The sequence below is a fragment of the Quercus lobata genome, chromosome 1 (genome assembly GCF_001633185.2).
Source record: "Quercus lobata isolate SW786 chromosome 1, ValleyOak3.0 Primary Assembly, whole genome shotgun sequence".
NCBI lineage: Eukaryota > Viridiplantae > Streptophyta > Magnoliopsida > Fagales > Fagaceae > Quercus > Quercus lobata.
Window position 1 is genome coordinate 45766400 of NC_044904.1, and position 18747 is coordinate 45785146.

Genomic DNA, 18747 nt, shown 5'->3' on the forward strand with positions numbered 1-18747 from the left:
AAATGAAAAGGCAAAACAAGAATTGTGTACCTCTCAAAATTCACATAGCTTGGTATTATTGTTAGAAGATATATTTTTTTCTTAGGATATGCTTTGTTAAGGAAGAGTTTTAATGAAGTGAAATTGAAGAGAATGTGAGAGTACTGAGGGATTAAAATTTTTTGGGGGGCACACACAGCTCCGCCCCTGCCTCTGCCACCAATCCACAAGAAAGATTTTCTCCTCTCAACCAACATAGCATACACGTATACAGCTCCAGGTTACCCATCCATGCCAAACACACCCACAACCAATCCACAACCTAGCCGTCTTCCCCAACACAAAACAACCAACCATTGCCCAATTTTTGTGTCAACAAGCGAAAATTACTAATAACCAAAAACAATTTGAATGCTATTTTGAAGGAAACCAGAGCAATCAGCAAAATTTGCTGAATAGCCCTTTTTTTTTAAAAAAAAAAATGCTGAATAGCATGCAGCTGAACTTATTTAGTTAAGTGGACTATTTCTAGAACTCGAGTTTGTCAAACTCAAGTTCCAACCCAAAATCGAGTTTAGCAAACTCGAATTCCAATTGGTATAGTCGCTTGAGGTGGATTTTAAAAAAAATAAAAAAAAGTAAAAAAAAGCATAGGGAACTCAAGTTTAGCAAACTCGAATTCCAGGCAATTAAAAAACTTCCATTTCAAACTCTCATGTTTTCTCCAGTTTTAATATAGATGAAAGACACTTGGCAGACCAACAATCCAAAGGCTAAAAAAACCCACGTCATTCTCTCTCAATTTTGTCTCTCTTTCTCTCACTCTTTCTCAATTACTCAAAATCTTCACCACCCAAGCAAAACCACTATCATACATACACCCAAAACCATTGGCAAAGGATGGCAAGGAGTTGTCGAAAATAATGCCAAAGACGCCATCTGAGACGCATGGCCAGCACATCAAGATCGCTGCCACAAACACTTAGAAGCTCAAAAAAATATTTCTTTGATTTTATATTCCTAATTTCCAACGTCTATGTCTCTCCTTCTTGCTACTGATTTCATCACTGCTGCATGGTTACTCTTCTCTCTTTTCGTTTCTAGCACTTCATTTTGTGACATATTTGATGGATGGCTGATTGATTATGGGTACTGGTATGTGGCTTAAATTTCTTTGGTTTTATTGTTATGGGTTTTGGAAGGTTATTCTTGGGGTTTCTTTTTGAGGAAGACAGAGAGACAAATTTTGTTAGGGGAGGCACTGATTGATAAAACAACAGAGTAACCACCAAGAAAGAAGAAAGCCACTGCACCAGGGCTAGGGGACAACCTGCTGCACTAAATCATTGGTCTCAAATGCTGATCCCAATAAGGAACTAAGGAAGCTTCTAGGAAGAGAGAAGTTGACCCAAGAATGACAGAATCAAAAAAGCAGTTCTAGGATCACACCATTTGCTAGGACTTGCTGAAGTGGTTCTTCTAGGACCATGCCATTTGCCACAACTTGCTGAAGTGGTTGACGGTGAGTGGTGGACAATCATTTTCACATGAACCCATCTCTTTTTCTTCACCACTCATAGTCGACCATATCAAAGTTGTGGTAAAAGTTGTGCCTGTAGACTTTCTCAAAAAAAATTCTTCTAGGACCACACCATTTGACACAACTTTCGTCACAGCTTGCTGAAGTGGCTGACTATAAGTGTTGGATAATTACTTTCATTTTCACATGAACCCATCATTTTTTCTCCACCACTCATAGTTGATTATATCAGAATTATAGCAAAAGTTGTGACGCACAAAAGTCCCCAATTCCCACATTTTGTGCCATATTTAAGGACTTCACAATATCTAGATGTCTAGATGTTTAAAATGTGAATGTTATGAATAGAGGCCAATTAGATGGGGTTGTGTTGGGCCTATTGGGCCAGCCCATTAGAGAAATGAAATGAAGTGGTAAAGGTAGGTGGGCTGAGCAACAAGGCCAAAATCTCCATCGACTGAAGCTCAAGGCCTCAAGTCTTTTAAAAGACGAAGCCCATCACTTTGGTTCAGTAGGCTTGTGTGGACTCAACAAGTTGGTGGATGGCCTACATCAGCCCACAAAGGATAAGCCCACTTGGGAGGAGCTTTAGGCATGCAACCTATCAAAAGAAAAGGGGCCAGAGCATAGTTTTAGTGACTTTTTCAAGAAGACAGGGGCTTTGAAGGGGAGGACACAACTGTTGAAAAGGAGGCCACTGATGAGGAGATTGATGGCTTTCTGATATTGGTGTACCACAGGGACATAAGGGAGGACTGATTGAAGCACACTCCAACATCAGTTTCTGGGCTTGTGGTTGGACCATGAGCCCTCCCTGGTTATAGTGGTATCGTGTGGGCTTCCTACAAACACAGCTATGGGGTAGGACAATGAAGAAGACAAGCCTGGCTTGGCAGATGGTGTCTCAAGAGCTAGGAAAGGGATGGAGGAAACTTAGGGGCAGACTCTGCTAGGATGAAATGGCAACTAAGTGGGAATGAAATGTTCTATGTAAAGTCTTATTATGGTCTGTTGCATACCCATACAGTGAGTAATTTCCCTTGGAGGGGTATTTGGTGTGCTGCAGCATCAAGGAGGGCTGCTTTCTTTGTGTAGGACGGCCTGTTGGGGAGAGATCTTGACCAATGAAAATCTTCAAAAAAGAGGTATCATATTGGTAGATTGGGGCTGTTTATGTAGAAAAGGGGCAAAAACAGTGGATCATATGCTACTTCATTGTAGGTTTGCTTCTAAGATGGGGGAAGCTATATGGACTTCAATGGATAATGCAAAAAACTTTGTGGGAACTCCTAGTTGGCTGGCGGAAGCAGCAGAACTGGTTTGGTAAATGTTTATTGGTGGTGTAAAATTTAGCTCCATTTTGTTTGATGTGGATAAATGGAGGAAACAGAACAATCATACTTGTGAGAATGTGGAAGTTTCAAAATTCTAGCTGAGAACCTCCTTTCTTAGATAGCAAAGAGTGGTCAAATGTCTTGGGTTAAGTGATAGTAGTACTGTCACAGAATTTAGTGCTTCATTTTTGTTTTATTGTAATTCTTGACATTCTTTTAGATTACCTTGTCCTTTTTCACACATGAAGTAGCTTTTATGCAATAAAATACATTACTTATAAAAATGAGAGAGAGAGAGAGAGAGAGAAGGGTGGGGAGGGGGGGAGGGAATAGAAGTCCAATGGAAGTGGCACATAACTATTTTTTTGAAAGATGTCCTTTAAAATTAATATAAAAATGCTTCCCCTAACCTCCTCACCTCCACACACACATCCCCCCCCCCCACCCCAAAAAAAAAAAAAAAAAAAAAAAAAAAAAAAAAAACTTGAAGCTAAAATTAAAACAAACAAAAAAAAGTGCAAGAAAATCGTCAAGCTACAAAAGCAAATGAAAAAAAAAAATTAATCTCAAAATTTTCAAGCCATGGAAGAGAAATCAATCAACACCAAAGTAAGAAATAAGATGAATCATGGGATTAAATGACCAAGGACAGTGTCATTTTATTTTATATTTATTGTTATTTTTCTTTTATTAATTATTTACTGAATGTTAAATTGTACCTTGAAATAAACATAAATTTAAAGTATATAAAATAATTTAACATTGGCTAAATAATTTTATACACCTGAAATAAACATAAATTATACCCTAAAATATACTTAAAATAAATATTAATTTATTTATTATCATATTCCTGCTGTGTCATGTCACCATGTCTCATGGCGCGTTGTGTTCCATATTGTGTCCTTGTCTATGCTGCCTTGATGCAAGTGTTTATTTTTGGAACTATAAAAAAAATAAAAAATAAAAAATAAAAAGTGTTTATTTTTGGGTTTATGGTGTTAATTGTATTAGTTGTTAATTCAGTGATGTTGGAGAAGAAAGAAAGAAAGGGAGATGAAGGACAGAGAAGAAGGAAACAAAATTTTGAAATTTTAGGATGAAAATTAAAATTTGCTAAACTTAGGTATAATTTGTTATAGAGACTATTTTTGAATATATCCAAGTCAAGGTTGAGGCAACAGAGCCAATCTTGGCCTGACCCTGTTGCAAGTGGAGTAAAATAGACCCAACTATACCCCCTGAACCTTCAAGCAGGCAGGTGTAACCTATCCCATTCAGGAGCAAGTAGAAATGGGCCTATTAAATTACTGATTCTCCCAAAAGTAGTGAATTTAATCACTTAACCATAATTCTAACGTTCTCCCTCACATGTTGGCGGGCCTAATCTTCCCCTTAATAAGTAGAGGCCCAACAAGTGGAATTTAACATATTAGAAAATGGTGAATTTAATCACTTAACAATAATTCTAACAGGCCAACGTAGGCCAGACCCATATTGCCATCCCTGACTACAAGGTATATATAGTATATTACATGGTTTAATATATTGGTAAAAATACCCACGTTAGTCTTTCTTTACATAGGAATTGATAAATTGTATATATATATATATATAACATAATGCACTAAAAATCCTATTTTCATGGGGATATGATTTGCAATCAAAGATGTTTCTCTACATAAGAGATTGTATCCACACACATTCCCATTTGTGTAAGGTTTGGGAGACGATGTTGGTAGGCAACTTTATACCCAATCTTGGAGCTGCTGATTGTCAAACTCAAACCCACAATACATCTCTTGGGTGGATGATACTTGTCATTGCACCACGATCCGACCTCTTTAACATATTCTACACATGTTATATAAAAGTCAACTTCTTTTTTTTTTTTTTTTTTTTTGCTCAAGTATACAAAAGTCGACTTAAGAAATAAAGAAAGTCAATTGAGCAAGAGGATTTGATTGTATCCTTTAATGCTCAGCTTCATGTTGCTGCATAGACATCCACCCCCAACCTGCTAATATCGCAACCCAAGGGTTTATTAAAATCTGATGAGGTATTTCTATTAGGAAGAGGAAATTTTCACTGTTTGACTGATGGCTCCATTCCTTCTAAGAATCCTAAATATGCTGATTTGAGAACTGAGGATGCAGAGGTTAGGAGTTATTATTGGAACAGTAAGGGTTCTAAGATAATTTGTAAATTTTTTTATACGCCAACTACAAAACTTATTGTAGAGTATTTTAATTATATCTGCAGACTGCAGCTTTGGTCAATCTAGGTAAATCTTATTATCTTATGGATAGTAATTTATAACTATATCTGCATATGATGTGGCAAAAATTCTAAGGCACAACAAATATTACAACATTTTTAATAACTATTTTGTGATTAATGTACAGTAAAACTGATGTCAATGGTGGTTCCTTGTGAAAAAGATGTTGCACTAATCACAATTTGCCAACTCAACAAGTTGTGAAAATGGTGTGAAATGTTTTGATTGTAGAAATGTTGATGATGTGGGGAAGGACAATAAGGATGTATATGGCAAGGAGATCCACTTTGATATTAAAGCAAGGAGGTAATATTTAGGTCAAGCCACCTAAAGATTTGGCCGAGGGGGAAATAGGATGGAAAAATTGTTTAATTCCATATCTTCTTGTGTTCGAATCCAGGTCAAATTAATTGACCAAGACTTGCATGGCATCCATATGGGCCATTTAAAAAAGAATGGAGCTTCAATTAACAGTTGATTAGGTGGTTAATTATAGAGATTCCTCAATCATGCAAAGATCTAGGATAGTTCCCTAATATATCTGAAAGTCTCCTCAATCAAAGAGTAAAGAATTCAAAGTAAAAAAAAAAAAAAAAAAAAAAGAAGTACCTCAATTTTCTAACTGTCACTATTGTATAACAAATAATATATGCTAGAAAGTAACATTAAGTATTAGGTATTATTAGAAATAATCCAAAACATATAGGTATTCTAATTTGTAACTTTTGACTCAAATCCTGATAAAGATGTATTTGTTTTTTAAGTTCTTTTAAGGAAAAACCAAGTGATGCAAACATGTCTTATGTAGGGATTGCAATGGTGAAGTTTTGGGAAAGGAAGATTAAAGATTAAAAAAGAAGGATTAAATATACGGGCTAATTATGATCTGGGGCCTACTGAGCACTACCCATAGGTTACAGTAGCTACTTTTAGGTCTTACTTTTATGTTTATTTGCATTTGAAAGTTGCTGGTTCAGATTTCTTTTAGTTTTATTTGTTTTTAAGTGTCAGGGATCTTTTCGTAATCTTTAGATTCCTCTAATGGTCCGTAGTTTGGTCAATCCCTTCTTATTTTTGGTTTTATCATGTTGTGATGTTATTACTAGGTATTTCATGGAAATTTTTAGGTTTTAAGTAATCATTTAGTTTGGGCTTAGTTGTCAAAGCCCATTAATTCCAAATCCCATCAAGATTAGGTTTAATAGTCTATTTATATGGATATAATTGTTTCCATTCAATGGACAACAAGTTTATTGAGATTTATTGAGGTCTGTGATATGCAACCCTACTCTAAGGAGTGATGCTGAAAAAACCCAAGGTACAATGCTTAGGAAAGCTAGGTGTGATGCGTTGATCCATCTTCTGCCTCATCATTTTTAAACAATACCAATCAAATGCCAAAAAGAAAGAAAAAAAGGAAATGGGGCTAGAGGTGTAAGATCAATAGTGATCACATGAGGAACAACTTTGAGCTTAGAGCTGTGCTGATAAACATAAGAATTTTGGATGGAGAAAATATGATTACATGGTTGCACTTTTGATGCAACTGTCTGTCACACACACAAACGTATAGGGGGCATTGATGGCACTATAACACTTTTTGGCTAGTATTTATATTTTAGGTAGTTTAATATGAAGGATATGTTGGTAATATTATGAAAATGATGACTTTGTAATAAATGACATCTATTCAAGGCAAAAAAAAATTTGAGATTGAAAAGATTTAAATTGCTTTATACCTGGTAATTTTTCATAATTGACACTAGTTGAGGCATGAGCTGCTCGTATGTGTAGACCTATGATCAAAGAGAGCCTGAATTAGTATTTGGTGAAGAACTATATTAAGACACTCAGAAATTTATCATTAATTCAAGATAAGCTAAAAGATAAGATCACAAGTTTGAATCATTTTCAGTTGAACTTAAATTGTTTTGGTGGGTAGATAATCATTTCTTTGAAAATAGGAGAACAGAGAACACTAGAAATACAACAAATTTAAAAGATTAATGAATTCTATAAAATACATGGAATGAAAACTACCTAAGCATACATCCAATCATACGGGGTTCTCAAGACTAAGTATTTGATCAAAATAAAAGAAAGTTTAACCATGATATAATTGCAGATTGTATTACTCAATTTTTCATAGATTTATATTCCGAGCAGCAAGTTGAAAGACCTTTTCCAAATGTGTTGGAATTTCCAACAATATCCAGAGATAAATAGGATTGGTTAGAAAGACCTTTTGAGGAGACAGAGATATTTTAAGTCATTAAGGATTTCAATGGTGACAAATCACCTCGGCCAGATGGTTTTCCCATAGCATTTTTCCAATCTTGCTAAGAGATTCTCAAACCAGATCTTATGGTTGTGTTTCACCATTTTTTTGCTAAAGGATAGTTTGAAAAGAGCTTGAATGCAACCTTCATTACTCTCATTCCAAAAAAATCTGTTGCAGTAGAATTCAGGGACTTTCACCCTATTAGTCTTGTTGGGGGGTTTATAAAATTATTGCTAAAGATTTAGCTACTTGACCACGCACGATCATGGGAGATATAATTTTAGCTTCACAAAATGCTTTTATTCTGAACAGGCAAATTCTTGACCCAGTCTTATTGCTAATGAATGCCTTGATAGTAGATTGAAGTCTAGTCCGTTGATCATGTGAATTTGGGCTTTCTTATGAATTTGCTAGAGCATGGTGGTTTTCCTAATAAGTGGAGGAGATGGATTTTCTTTTGTCTATCTATTGTTCATTTTCCTATTCTTACTAATGGTTCTCCCTGTGGTTTTTTTAGAGCTCCAGAGGTTTGAGACAAGGTGATTCTTTTTTTTTTTGGATAGGTAAGAAAGAAAATATTATTGAAAAAGGAATAGAAGGAAAGATACATAGAGTTCACGATAGTGAACAAAGAGCAAACAGAAACAAATAGGAACAAACAGTCATTAAACCATTCTAAGAGACAAAAGAAAATCCATAACAGTAGAACAACCCAGACCCCAATACTAAGACCAATCAAAGAGAGTCCGTTGGAATAAATCTAACAATTGGGCTAGAAATTTCTCAGTATCCTCAAAGAAACACCGAATACATTTAGTCCAAATAGTCCACATCAGACAACCTGAAACCAAATTCCAAATATCGGAATTATGTTTCCAAAGCCAATGATACCAACAAAATAATAAGTCTACAACTAAGTCTGGCATGACCCAATCAATCCCAAACAAATGAAGCATATACATCCACATAAAATGAGCTACCAGATAGAAAATCAACAGGAGATCCACAGACTACTCATTACAATAGCACCTACAACAACGATTTGCCAAAGGGCGACCACGAAGCATAAGATTATCCAAAGTTAGAATCTAGTCATGAGCTGTTATCCACGTAAAGAATGCCACCCTTTTAGGAACCTTTACTTTCCAAATGCCTTTCCAAGGGAAAGTAGAATGAATAACATCTCAAATCATATTATAAAAATACCGAATGTCAAACTTCCCACTTCCATTGAGGCACCAACAAAGATTATCACAACCACCACCCCTAGGAATCTGAGATTCAATGAAGTGAAGAAAGGAGAAAGAAGCCGTTAACTCCCAATCATTGAATTTCCGATAAAATCTTAAGTTCCACACTCTATCATTCTCACCCACTGGAGGACTTAACACATCAAAAATACAAGCTTCCTTATTGACTGAACACAAATAACTGAGGATAAAGAGTTTTAAGAAAATTATCCCCAATCCACTTATCATGCCAAAAACGAATACAAAAACCATCCCCCACCACAAAAGAGAAGTGCTTAGAAAAGCTCTCCCATCCTTCACTAATGCTTCGCCATAAACCACACCCATGAGCCCTTCTACAGACTCCAGTAGTACACCCCCCTTTCCCCTCCCCATATTTCATGGCAATAACCCTCTGTCATAGATGAGTAGTTTCATGGTCATACCTTCAAAGCCATTTCCCTATAAAGCCTAATTAAAGGACACCAATTTCCAAATTCCCAAACCACCCAACTCACGCAGTAAGCATACCTTTTTCCCAAGCCATCAAGGGGTATTTGAAACACTCCTCAAAGGAACCCCACCAAAAATTCCTCTAAATACATTCTAATCTAATAGCCACAGTTTTAGTAGTAAAAAGGGAAAGATAATAAGTCGGAAGGTTTGAAAAGGTAGTTTTCAACAAAGTGAGCCTACCACCCTTTGAAAAATAAAGATGCTTCCAAGCCGAAAGCTTCTTCTCCATCCTCTCCAGAATAGGGTTCCAGATAGAGGCTGTCTTGTACGAAGTACCCAATGGCATTCCTAAATAAATCATAGGCAAACTACTCACCCTACATTGAAGAATGTTAGCTAATGTTTGAGTGTTACTCACCTCCCTAACAGGGACAATCTCACTTTTCTCCACATTCACCTTCGAACTGGTAAAAACTTAAAAACAAGTCAAAGCCAGCCTAATGGAATGCTACTCCCTAGAAGCATCGCAGAAAAGAATAGTATCATCAGCAAATAATAGATGGGAAATACGAATAATGGTAGTAAAAAAAAAAAAAAATGTAAAGATTGTCTCCTTTGTTATTTGTCCTTTATCTCCTTTTTTATTTGTTTTGGTCATGGAAGCTCTTGGAAGAATGTTGGATAAAGCTATCCATGAGGTTTTCATGTGGGTAGTTTACAAGGTAGATCTTTGGTGGTGTCTCATCTCCTCTTCGCTAATGACACGTTTTCTGTGATGCTAACCTTGATCAGATTTTGATTCTCCGTATGGAGCTTATTTAGTTTGAGGTTGTTTCTGGTCTAAAAATAAATCTGGGTAAGTTAGAATTGGTACTTGTGGGAATGGTTCATAATATTGAGATATTGTTGAAAGTCCTCGGCTGTAAGGTACTCTTCCAATGAAATATTTGGGTATTCCTTTGAGTGCAAATTTAAAGATAAGACAATATGAAACCCGATTTTGGAAAAGGTGGAAAGGAAATTAGCAGGATGGAAATGTTTGTACTTATCTAGGAGAGGTAAAGTCACTCTAATTAAAAGTACTCTATTAACTTTGCCTACTTATTTCCTCTCCCTACTTCTATGGTTATGGCAAACCGTATTGCAAAACTTCAACGATATTTCTTTTAAGGTGGTTTAGAGAATGAGCCCAAATTTCACCTAGTTAAATGGGTCACTATTTGTAATCCTCTTTCTTTCAGTGGTTTGGGGATAAGGAATTTGAGGATTTTCAATGAAGCTTTACTTGGGAAGTGGTTGTGGAGATTTGGGCTTGAAAAGGATGCTTTTTGGCAGTAAGTGGTAGAGGAGAAATATGGATGTCTATGGGGTGGCTGGTGTATAGGTTCAATTGCTGGTCCTTATGGTGTTAGTTTGTTGAAAAATATTAGTTGGGGATGACCTTCTTTGTCTCCTTATATTGTGTATAAAATAGGTAATAGGTCGAGGGTGAAGTTTTGGCAAGAATGATGGTGTGGGGAGACACCTCTTGTTGTAAGCTATCCTGAATTATTTAGATTTTGTTGAGATAAGGAGGCAAGTGTGGCTGAGCTTATGAAATTTACTAATGGAATCATTCATTGGGTTGAGAGTGAAGTTTTGGGCTTCATGGATACCATAGATGGCACTTCTGCAAAGGGGATTGGGGAGGATAAAATGAGCTGGAAACTAGATAAAACTAAGGGGTTAATGGTTAATGCTTATTATTGTCTGCTAGTGGGCTATAGTGAAATATGTTTCCCTTGGAAAAGCATGTGGAAGTATAAGATCCCCTCTCGAGTGGCTTTCATTGTTTGGACTGTAGCTTGGGGGAAATGTCTGACGATTAACAATTTAAGAAAAATGAAGGTTTGGATATTGGATTGGTATTATATGTGCAAGTATAATGGTGAATCGGTTGACCATCTTTTCCTTCATTGTTTGGTTGTCATGGATTTGTGATCTATGGTTTTGGGCTTAATTGGAGTAAGTTAGGTTATGTCAAAATCAGCTGTGGGGCTCCTAGCATAGGCAAGGGTGGTTTGGTCGTTATTGAAACGGTCATATGTGGATAATTGTTCCCCATTGTCTAATGTGGTGTCTTTGGAGGGAAATAAATAGTATGTGTTTTGAAGATAATGTGACATCCATATCAAACCTCAAGTTATTTTTCTTTAGAACCTTAGTAGAATGGCTGTCAGCTTTGCGAAACCAATCATTCTCTTTCTTGAATTTCTTGATTTTTGTAATTTTTGTACTTGATTTGTTTGACCCCTATACACTTCCTCTGTACTAGGACGTCCCCTTTTTTATATCAATAAATTTTATTACTTATCAAAATAAATGAAAGTTCAACCCCTTTAAAAGCTTGATTATTCCTCTCCAAATTATCCACATAAGAGACAATGGAATAGACTTCCAAATTTTACTACACTCAAGAAGGATACAATTGTCTTGTCAACAAGTCAAAAACGAAAAAACGACAAGTGTTGCCCTTGTTGGCCTTAGCGTTGCCAATATCAAAAGCTTAACAATTGCCCATGTTCTGTGACCGTAGTGTTTCCCGTGTAATGGGACTATATTTTTCTCCAAGAAAGAAAAAAGGTGGGGAAAAGGCTCTTAAAGCAATCTGGCCACATCAAAATTTCAAGGACGGCCCGTGGCCCATTAGTATATGTCCACTAAACGTATGTTTGATAAATCATTTTGCCTTTTCTTATTAGCATATTTCTGATACACTATCTTTCTTATCTGATTTACATCCTATTAAACACTAAATCATTTTAATTGATAGTTTCTCTTACTCCATCCTTGGGAAAGGTGTTTTTTTTTTATAAGTAACAAAGATTTATTCATATCAACGAAAGAGACATCAAAGTACACCAGGGAGTATACAGAGATATACAATCAGTTACAGAAATTATATAAATCAAGAATTGAAAAGAAAGATTGCTTTCTCAATGTTGAGGGTGTTTTTCATCCCACTATATCATTATCTTTACCATCCAGTGATAAGAACCCCCTGGTTCCTGATATTAACGACTTGGGATATACGCTAACTTCGAGGGAAGCCTGACCACCTAAGAGAGAGAGAGAGAGAGAGAGAGAGAGATTTGAGAGATTAAAAGTCTAAGAACTAAGAAATGACTTATTAACCAATTTGTAACAAACTACTAACTGTTTTGACAGCTCACTAACATCTAAGCAATCACATGCTTAATTGTATTAAGGCATGTGCATATTACAAGTATACACAAGTTGTCACTATTGTTACAATTGAAATACGCAATTAACACTAGCAGCAACACAGTAGCTTCAAGCTCCAGCATTTGAGCACTAGTTGGGCAGGATCCTGAGTTCCTAACATCCAGTCTCTATGTCCCTGATTTTATTTTTTAATTTGCTTTTTGCTAGTCAATTGACTGAACCTTACACTAGACTATAATCTTTGATCCACATATTATATCTTTTAGGACCTCAACACCAAGAAGTGGTTGATTGGGGACACGAGAAGCACAGGTTGTATTATTTGGATCCTGATGGTTTTTTCTCCCTCAATTTCTCAGCCTTGAGTGTCTCCTCTTCAGTGGAATTTTCATTTGGGTCACCTGTCTTTTGCCTAACTCTAAGCCTGCCATTCCTATATTGCGTCATGTGTATAGTCTAGAATGCGAAGCATGCCAATCAATGAAGTATCACAATAATTCCTTGTCAAGTAGTAGTCATAGTCAACTATCTAAGTCATTCAATGTAGTCCACAAGTAAATATGGTGTCCATCCTGCACTTGTACTTTGAATGGATTTCTTTAAATTGCTATTAAATATTCTTGATTGACAAGATTAAGTTTATGAAAAAAGATTTGAGTTACCTGTTCAGAGAGCTCATTGGTGTTGTTTTTGGAAAAGCATTACGATAGGGTTGGATATGTTCTTACTGTACACTTCATTTGATGTTGGTGATGGTATTCGATTCCGTCATGACAGCTGGTGTGGCAATCAGCCGTTGAGAGTGGCTTTTCCAGTCTTGTATGACTATTCCTTAGCTAAGGGAGGGTTTTTTTTTGGGGGGGGGGAGAGGGGGAGAGGAGAGGATTGGGGATTTTAATGACAAGGAGTAAGATTTGGTAGCGGCCGTTCTCAATTTTCTTGATTCCAACATCCCACTTAGGAAAGGAGATGACAAAAAACATTGATGGTTCAAGAGGAATGGAATTTGACATTCGTTCAATCTATAATGCCTTAAGGGGTCCATGCAAACTAGTTTTTCCCTGGAGGATCATTTGGAGTGTTAAGACCTAATGCCGGGGGTATCTTTCTTTGTCTAGAGTGCGGTGTGTGGGAAAGTTATTACGTGTGATAATCTTGTTAAGCGCAGTTATATGTTAGTACAATGGTGTTGTATGTGTTAGTTTTGTGGGAACACAGTGGATTATCTATTGTTACACTGCACTATTGCATTCGATTTCTGGAGTTTTTCCTATAGATCTTTTAGGATTCAGTGGGTGTTAACCAGAGAAGGTCATTGACCTCTTGTTTGGTTAGAGAAATCAGGCACACATTCATCGGAAATTTGGAAATTAGTTCCGCTACATTTGAGGTGGACAATTTGGCAGGAACAAAACTAGCATACGTTTGAGGATGCAGAATGTACAGGGACTCAAATGTTGCCATGTTTAGTGGTTGTTTGTTTGATTGGTGTTGCACATGAACTTCACTAATAGCATCTCTCTTCCGGAATTCATAGAGTCGTTGTATTTATGTACATAACTTTTTTTCTTTTGTAATTATTTAGACTTCTCTTGTCCCTTGAACATGTAGTCTCTTTGCATTAAAAAATAGCTTACTTATAAAAAATAACCCCCTCTTGATGTATCAAGTATATTTTTCATGAATTAAAGATTTTGACATGGAACTAAGGCCTTGAATTGAACATTAACTTTTTTTTGGATGAGTAATAAGGTTTAATTTTTTTTTTTTCTTTTTTTTTGATAAGTAATAAAAATATATTAAAAAGAAGAAAGGTGTTACCTGAGTATACAAGAAGTATACATTAGGGACAAAAACAAATCAAGTGCATAAAGTATAGAAGTCCATGAGAACATAGACGGAAGAAAAAGAACGAAAGCCTAACACTACAACCCAATCCAAAAAAGTCTTAAGGAAGAAGAGTTTAAGATCTGAAACAGATCTCTCTTAATTCTCAAAATGCTGGTTATTCTTCTCCCGCCAAATGCACCACATCAAACAATGGGGCACAGCCATCCAAATAGTAGCATTCCGATGCCTTCCAAACTTTCCTTGCCAACATTCCAACAGCTCCACCACTATTTTTGGCATAACCCAATGAATACCAAACAAAGTAAACACCATAGACCACAAATCAAAAGCAAGAGGATAATGGATAAGGAGGTGGTCTACTGATTCCCCATTTCTTTTACACATACAACACCAATCCAAAAACAAAATCTTCCGTTTCCTAAGATTATCAATAGTCAAAATATTCCCCAAAGCTACAGTCCAAACAAAAAAAGCAACTCTAGAAGGGACTTTAGGCTTCCAAACAATCTTCCAAGGGAAAGACTAATTGAAACTTTTTGTCAAAACTTGGTAATATGAACGAACTGCAAAACCTCTTCCCATAACAAGTTTCCAACACATCTTATCAACCCCAACTCCTCTCAAAGAAGCTCCATAAGAGTAACTTTATGGAGCTTTACCTCCTTTTGAGAGATATAGTTGTTTCCAACTTGCTAACCTCCTCTCCATCTTCTCAATAATTAGATTCCAAATAGAACTATCTTTGACATTAGCACCCAGCGGAAGTCCTAAATATTTCATCGGGAAGGAGCCTTGCTTGCACCCTAGCACATCCACCATATCTGCTATATTTGGAACCACACCCACAGGGACCAATTCAGACTTACCCATATTAATTTTCAGCTCAGAAACAACTTCAAACCAAAACAGCACCAGCCAGAGAAACAGAATCTGACCAAGATTAGCATCACATAAGACCAAGGTATTATCAACGAAAAGAAGATGGGTCACCTGCAATGAGTTACCTGTCCACCCTAATACCAGACATGAGCCCATCCCTCACCGCCTTATCCAACATTTTACTAAAAGCATCCATAACAATGACAAACAATAAAGGGGATAATAGATCACCTTATCTTATACCTTTGGAGCTTTCAAAGAAAGCACATGGAGTTCCATTAATGAAAATGGAGAATTTAACAATAGAGATGCAAAAGAAAACCCTTCTCTATTTTTTAGGAAAACCACAACTATCCAACAAATAAATGAGGAAGTCCCAATTCACATGATCATATGCCTTCTCTACATCCAACTTACACAACACCCAGGAACTCCTGATTTCAACCTACTATCCAAGCATTCATTGGCAATAAGAATGGAATCTAAAATCTATCTTTCTTTGGCAAAAGCATTTTGAGATTCATAAACAATATTCCCAAGAACCATTTTCAACCTGGTAGCTAAAACTTTAGCAATAATTTTGTACACCCGTATTAAACTAATAGGCCAAAAATCTCTTACCTCCATTGCATCAGATTTTTTAGGAATTAAGGAGATGAAAGTAGCATTCAAACTTTTCTCAAACTGAGCATTACCAAAAATATACTGAAAAACCTCCAAAAGATCAATTTTGATAATGGCCCAACAAGTCCGAAAAAAAGCCATAGGGAATCCATCAAGTTCAAGAGTTTTATCACCATCAAAATCCATGACCACCCCAAAAATCTCAACTTCCTCAAAGAGTCTTTCCAACCAGCCAGCCTTCTCCCCAGAAATCCTAGAAAAATTCAGCTCATCCAGATGAGGACAAATGTGCTTATCTTCCAAGTAAAGACTTTTATAGAACCGAACAATACCCTCTTCAATAATTTCTTAATCTGATGTCAACACTCCATCAATATTTTTTTTTTTTTTTTGGATAGATAATAAGAATTTTATTGATGGAAAAGAACAATGTGTTTACGATTGTAAACTCACTGCCCTTGAAACAAATACAAACAAATCATAAGGAAAGACTAATAGAGATAAGGAAATCAGACAAGGAACTACAATGCGTAAGCTCCCAAATACTAGACCACTCAAACAAAGTCCTAGCAAGCAAGGTCTTCAACATATCTATAGGCCTCTCAACGTCCTCAAAAGTTCGGGCATTGCGTTCCTTCCATACTAACCACATAAGGCATCCTGGTACCAAATTCCAAACCTTTGAAGAGTAAGTTCCCAACCAATTTCTCCATGCAAAAAGAAGAGAAACAATAGTGTCCGGCATCACCCACTGAACCCCAAACATAGTAAGGACCTCATTCCACAAAGCAGATGCAAACCTACAATGTATCAAAAGGTGATCCACAGTCTCCTCATCACACTTACATAAACAACACCAATTAACAAGGGGCAATTTCTTCTTGACAAGGTTATCTCTTGTGAGAATCCCACCCCTAGTAGCAGTCCATAGAAAGAAAGATACCCTTTTAGGTACCTTTACACACCAAATGCTCTGCCAAGGGAAAGAAACAGAAGGGGCTTTCAATAAAGCAATATAAAAGGATCGCACATCAAAGACATCACAACGATTCAACTGCCACAACAAAATATCCTCACCCTCCCCACTAGGAATCCTAGCAGAGACATGCTCATAGAAAGAATAAAATCTCCTCAACTCCCATTCATTAAAATTGCGTCGGAAATGGAAATTCCAACTCCTACCTCCCCCGTCTGGTGCTAAAATAATCATGTCAGAAATCAGAGCTTCCTGAATCACAGCACATGCAAACAATTCTGGGTATAATTCCTTCAAAGGAGTAGGACCACTCCAAGGGTCGTGCCAAAACCGAATACGATTGCCCTCTCCTGCTGCAAACACCACGTGACTGAAAAAGTTGTCTGCACCTTTCCTAATATTTTTCCATAACCCACAACCATGAGTCCCTCTCACTACTCTAGTGCACCAACCTCCACTATCCTCTCCATATTTGGTGGCTATAACCTGACACCATAAATGAGTAGCTTCCTTCCCAAATCGCCAAAGCCACTTCCCAAGTAGAGCTTGGTTAAAAAGCCCAATCTTCCGAATCCCCAAACCCCCTATCTCCACCGGCCAAACAACCTTTTCCCAAGCAATAAGCGGATATCTGAAAACATCATTAGAACTCCCCCACAGGAAATTCCTCTGAATCCTCTCAAGTCTATCTGCTATGTGTTGTGGAATAGTAAACAGCGAGAGATAATAAGTTGGGAGACTCAACAAAGTACTCTTCAATAAAGTAAGCCTACCTCCATTTGACAAATACAACCGCTTCCAACCAGCAAGCTTCTTCTCCATCCTCTCTAAAATAGGATTCCAGATCGAAGCATCCTTAAAATGAGCCCCAAGAGGCATTCCCAAATAAGACATGGGCAAACGCCCAACCTAACAACATAGAATGCGAGCCAAAGCACCCAAATCCCCAACCTCACCAACTGGCACAATTTCACTCTTGCCAACATTTACTTTTAAGCCTGTAATAGCTTCAAAAAAGATCAACACCATCCTTATATATAATAATTGTTCCCTAGAGGCATCACAGAAAAGAATAGTATCATCAGCAAACAGAAGATGAGAAATATGCAAACCTCCTCTAGCATTGGGGCTTGCCTGGAACCCTCTAAGAAAGCCACCCTCTTCTATCCTCCTCAATAACCTGCTTAACACCTCCATCACCAACAAGAACGAAAGAGGAGATAAAGGATCTCCTTGACGAAGACCACGTGAGCTACCAAAGAAGCCAGCCGGAGACCCATTAATAAGCACTGAGAAACGAACAGTAGTGATACAAGCCTTCATCCACCTCCCCCACTTCTCCCCAAACCCCATCCTCTCCATTAAGTAAAACAAAGCATTCCAATTTACATGATCATAAGCCTTCTCTATATCCAACTTAATGATCACACCCGAAACACCACTCTTCAATCTATTATCCAAACATTCATTTGCTATAAGAACAGAATCAAGAATCTATCTACCCCCTACAAAGGCATTCTGAGAGTTGGATATAAGTTTGTCCAAAACACTTCGAAGCCTAGAAGCCAACACGTTTGACAGAAGTTTGTACAAACTTCCCACAAGGCTAATGGGCCGAAAATCTTTAATATTAATAGCTTTAATCTTCTTAGGTATCAAACATAGAAAAGTAGCATTCAGAGATTTCTCAAAGATGCATTGGCTATGAAAGTCTGCAAAAAAAGCCATAACATCCTCTTCTATCACACCCCAACACTTTTGGAAGAAAGCTATAGTAAAGCCATCAGGACCAGGAGCCTTATCACCCTCAGCCTCCCGAAGAGCAGCAATGATCTCCTCCCTATCAAACTTCCTTTCAAGAGAAAGCCTATCAGACTCATCCAAACTAGCAAAATCTAACCCATCAACAGTGGGCCTCCAATCCTTAGTTTCCTGATAAAGACTCTTATAAAACCCCACCACCTGATCCTAAATATCTGATTCAGCTTCATACATAATGCCATCAACCTCCACACCCCTCATGGTATTAGCTCGTCTATGTGAATTAGCAAGCTTGTGGAAAAACCTAGTGTTATTGTCCCCCTCCTTTAAGAAC

General features: G+C 37.1%; 1 protein-coding gene across 2 annotated transcripts in view; it reads right to left on the minus strand.

The window, feature by feature from the left end:
• LOC115990975 overlaps positions 1 to 18747 on the minus strand; it is a 34277-nt gene that overhangs the window by 4226 nt on the left and 11304 nt on the right. For both annotated transcript variants that reach the window (XM_031114738.1, XM_031114743.1), the window contains exon 5: positions 6871 to 6927. In XM_031114738.1, coding sequence (XP_030970598.1) covers positions 6871 to 6927 — 57 coding nt within the window. The remainder of the gene's footprint in view (positions 1 to 6870; positions 6928 to 18747) is intronic.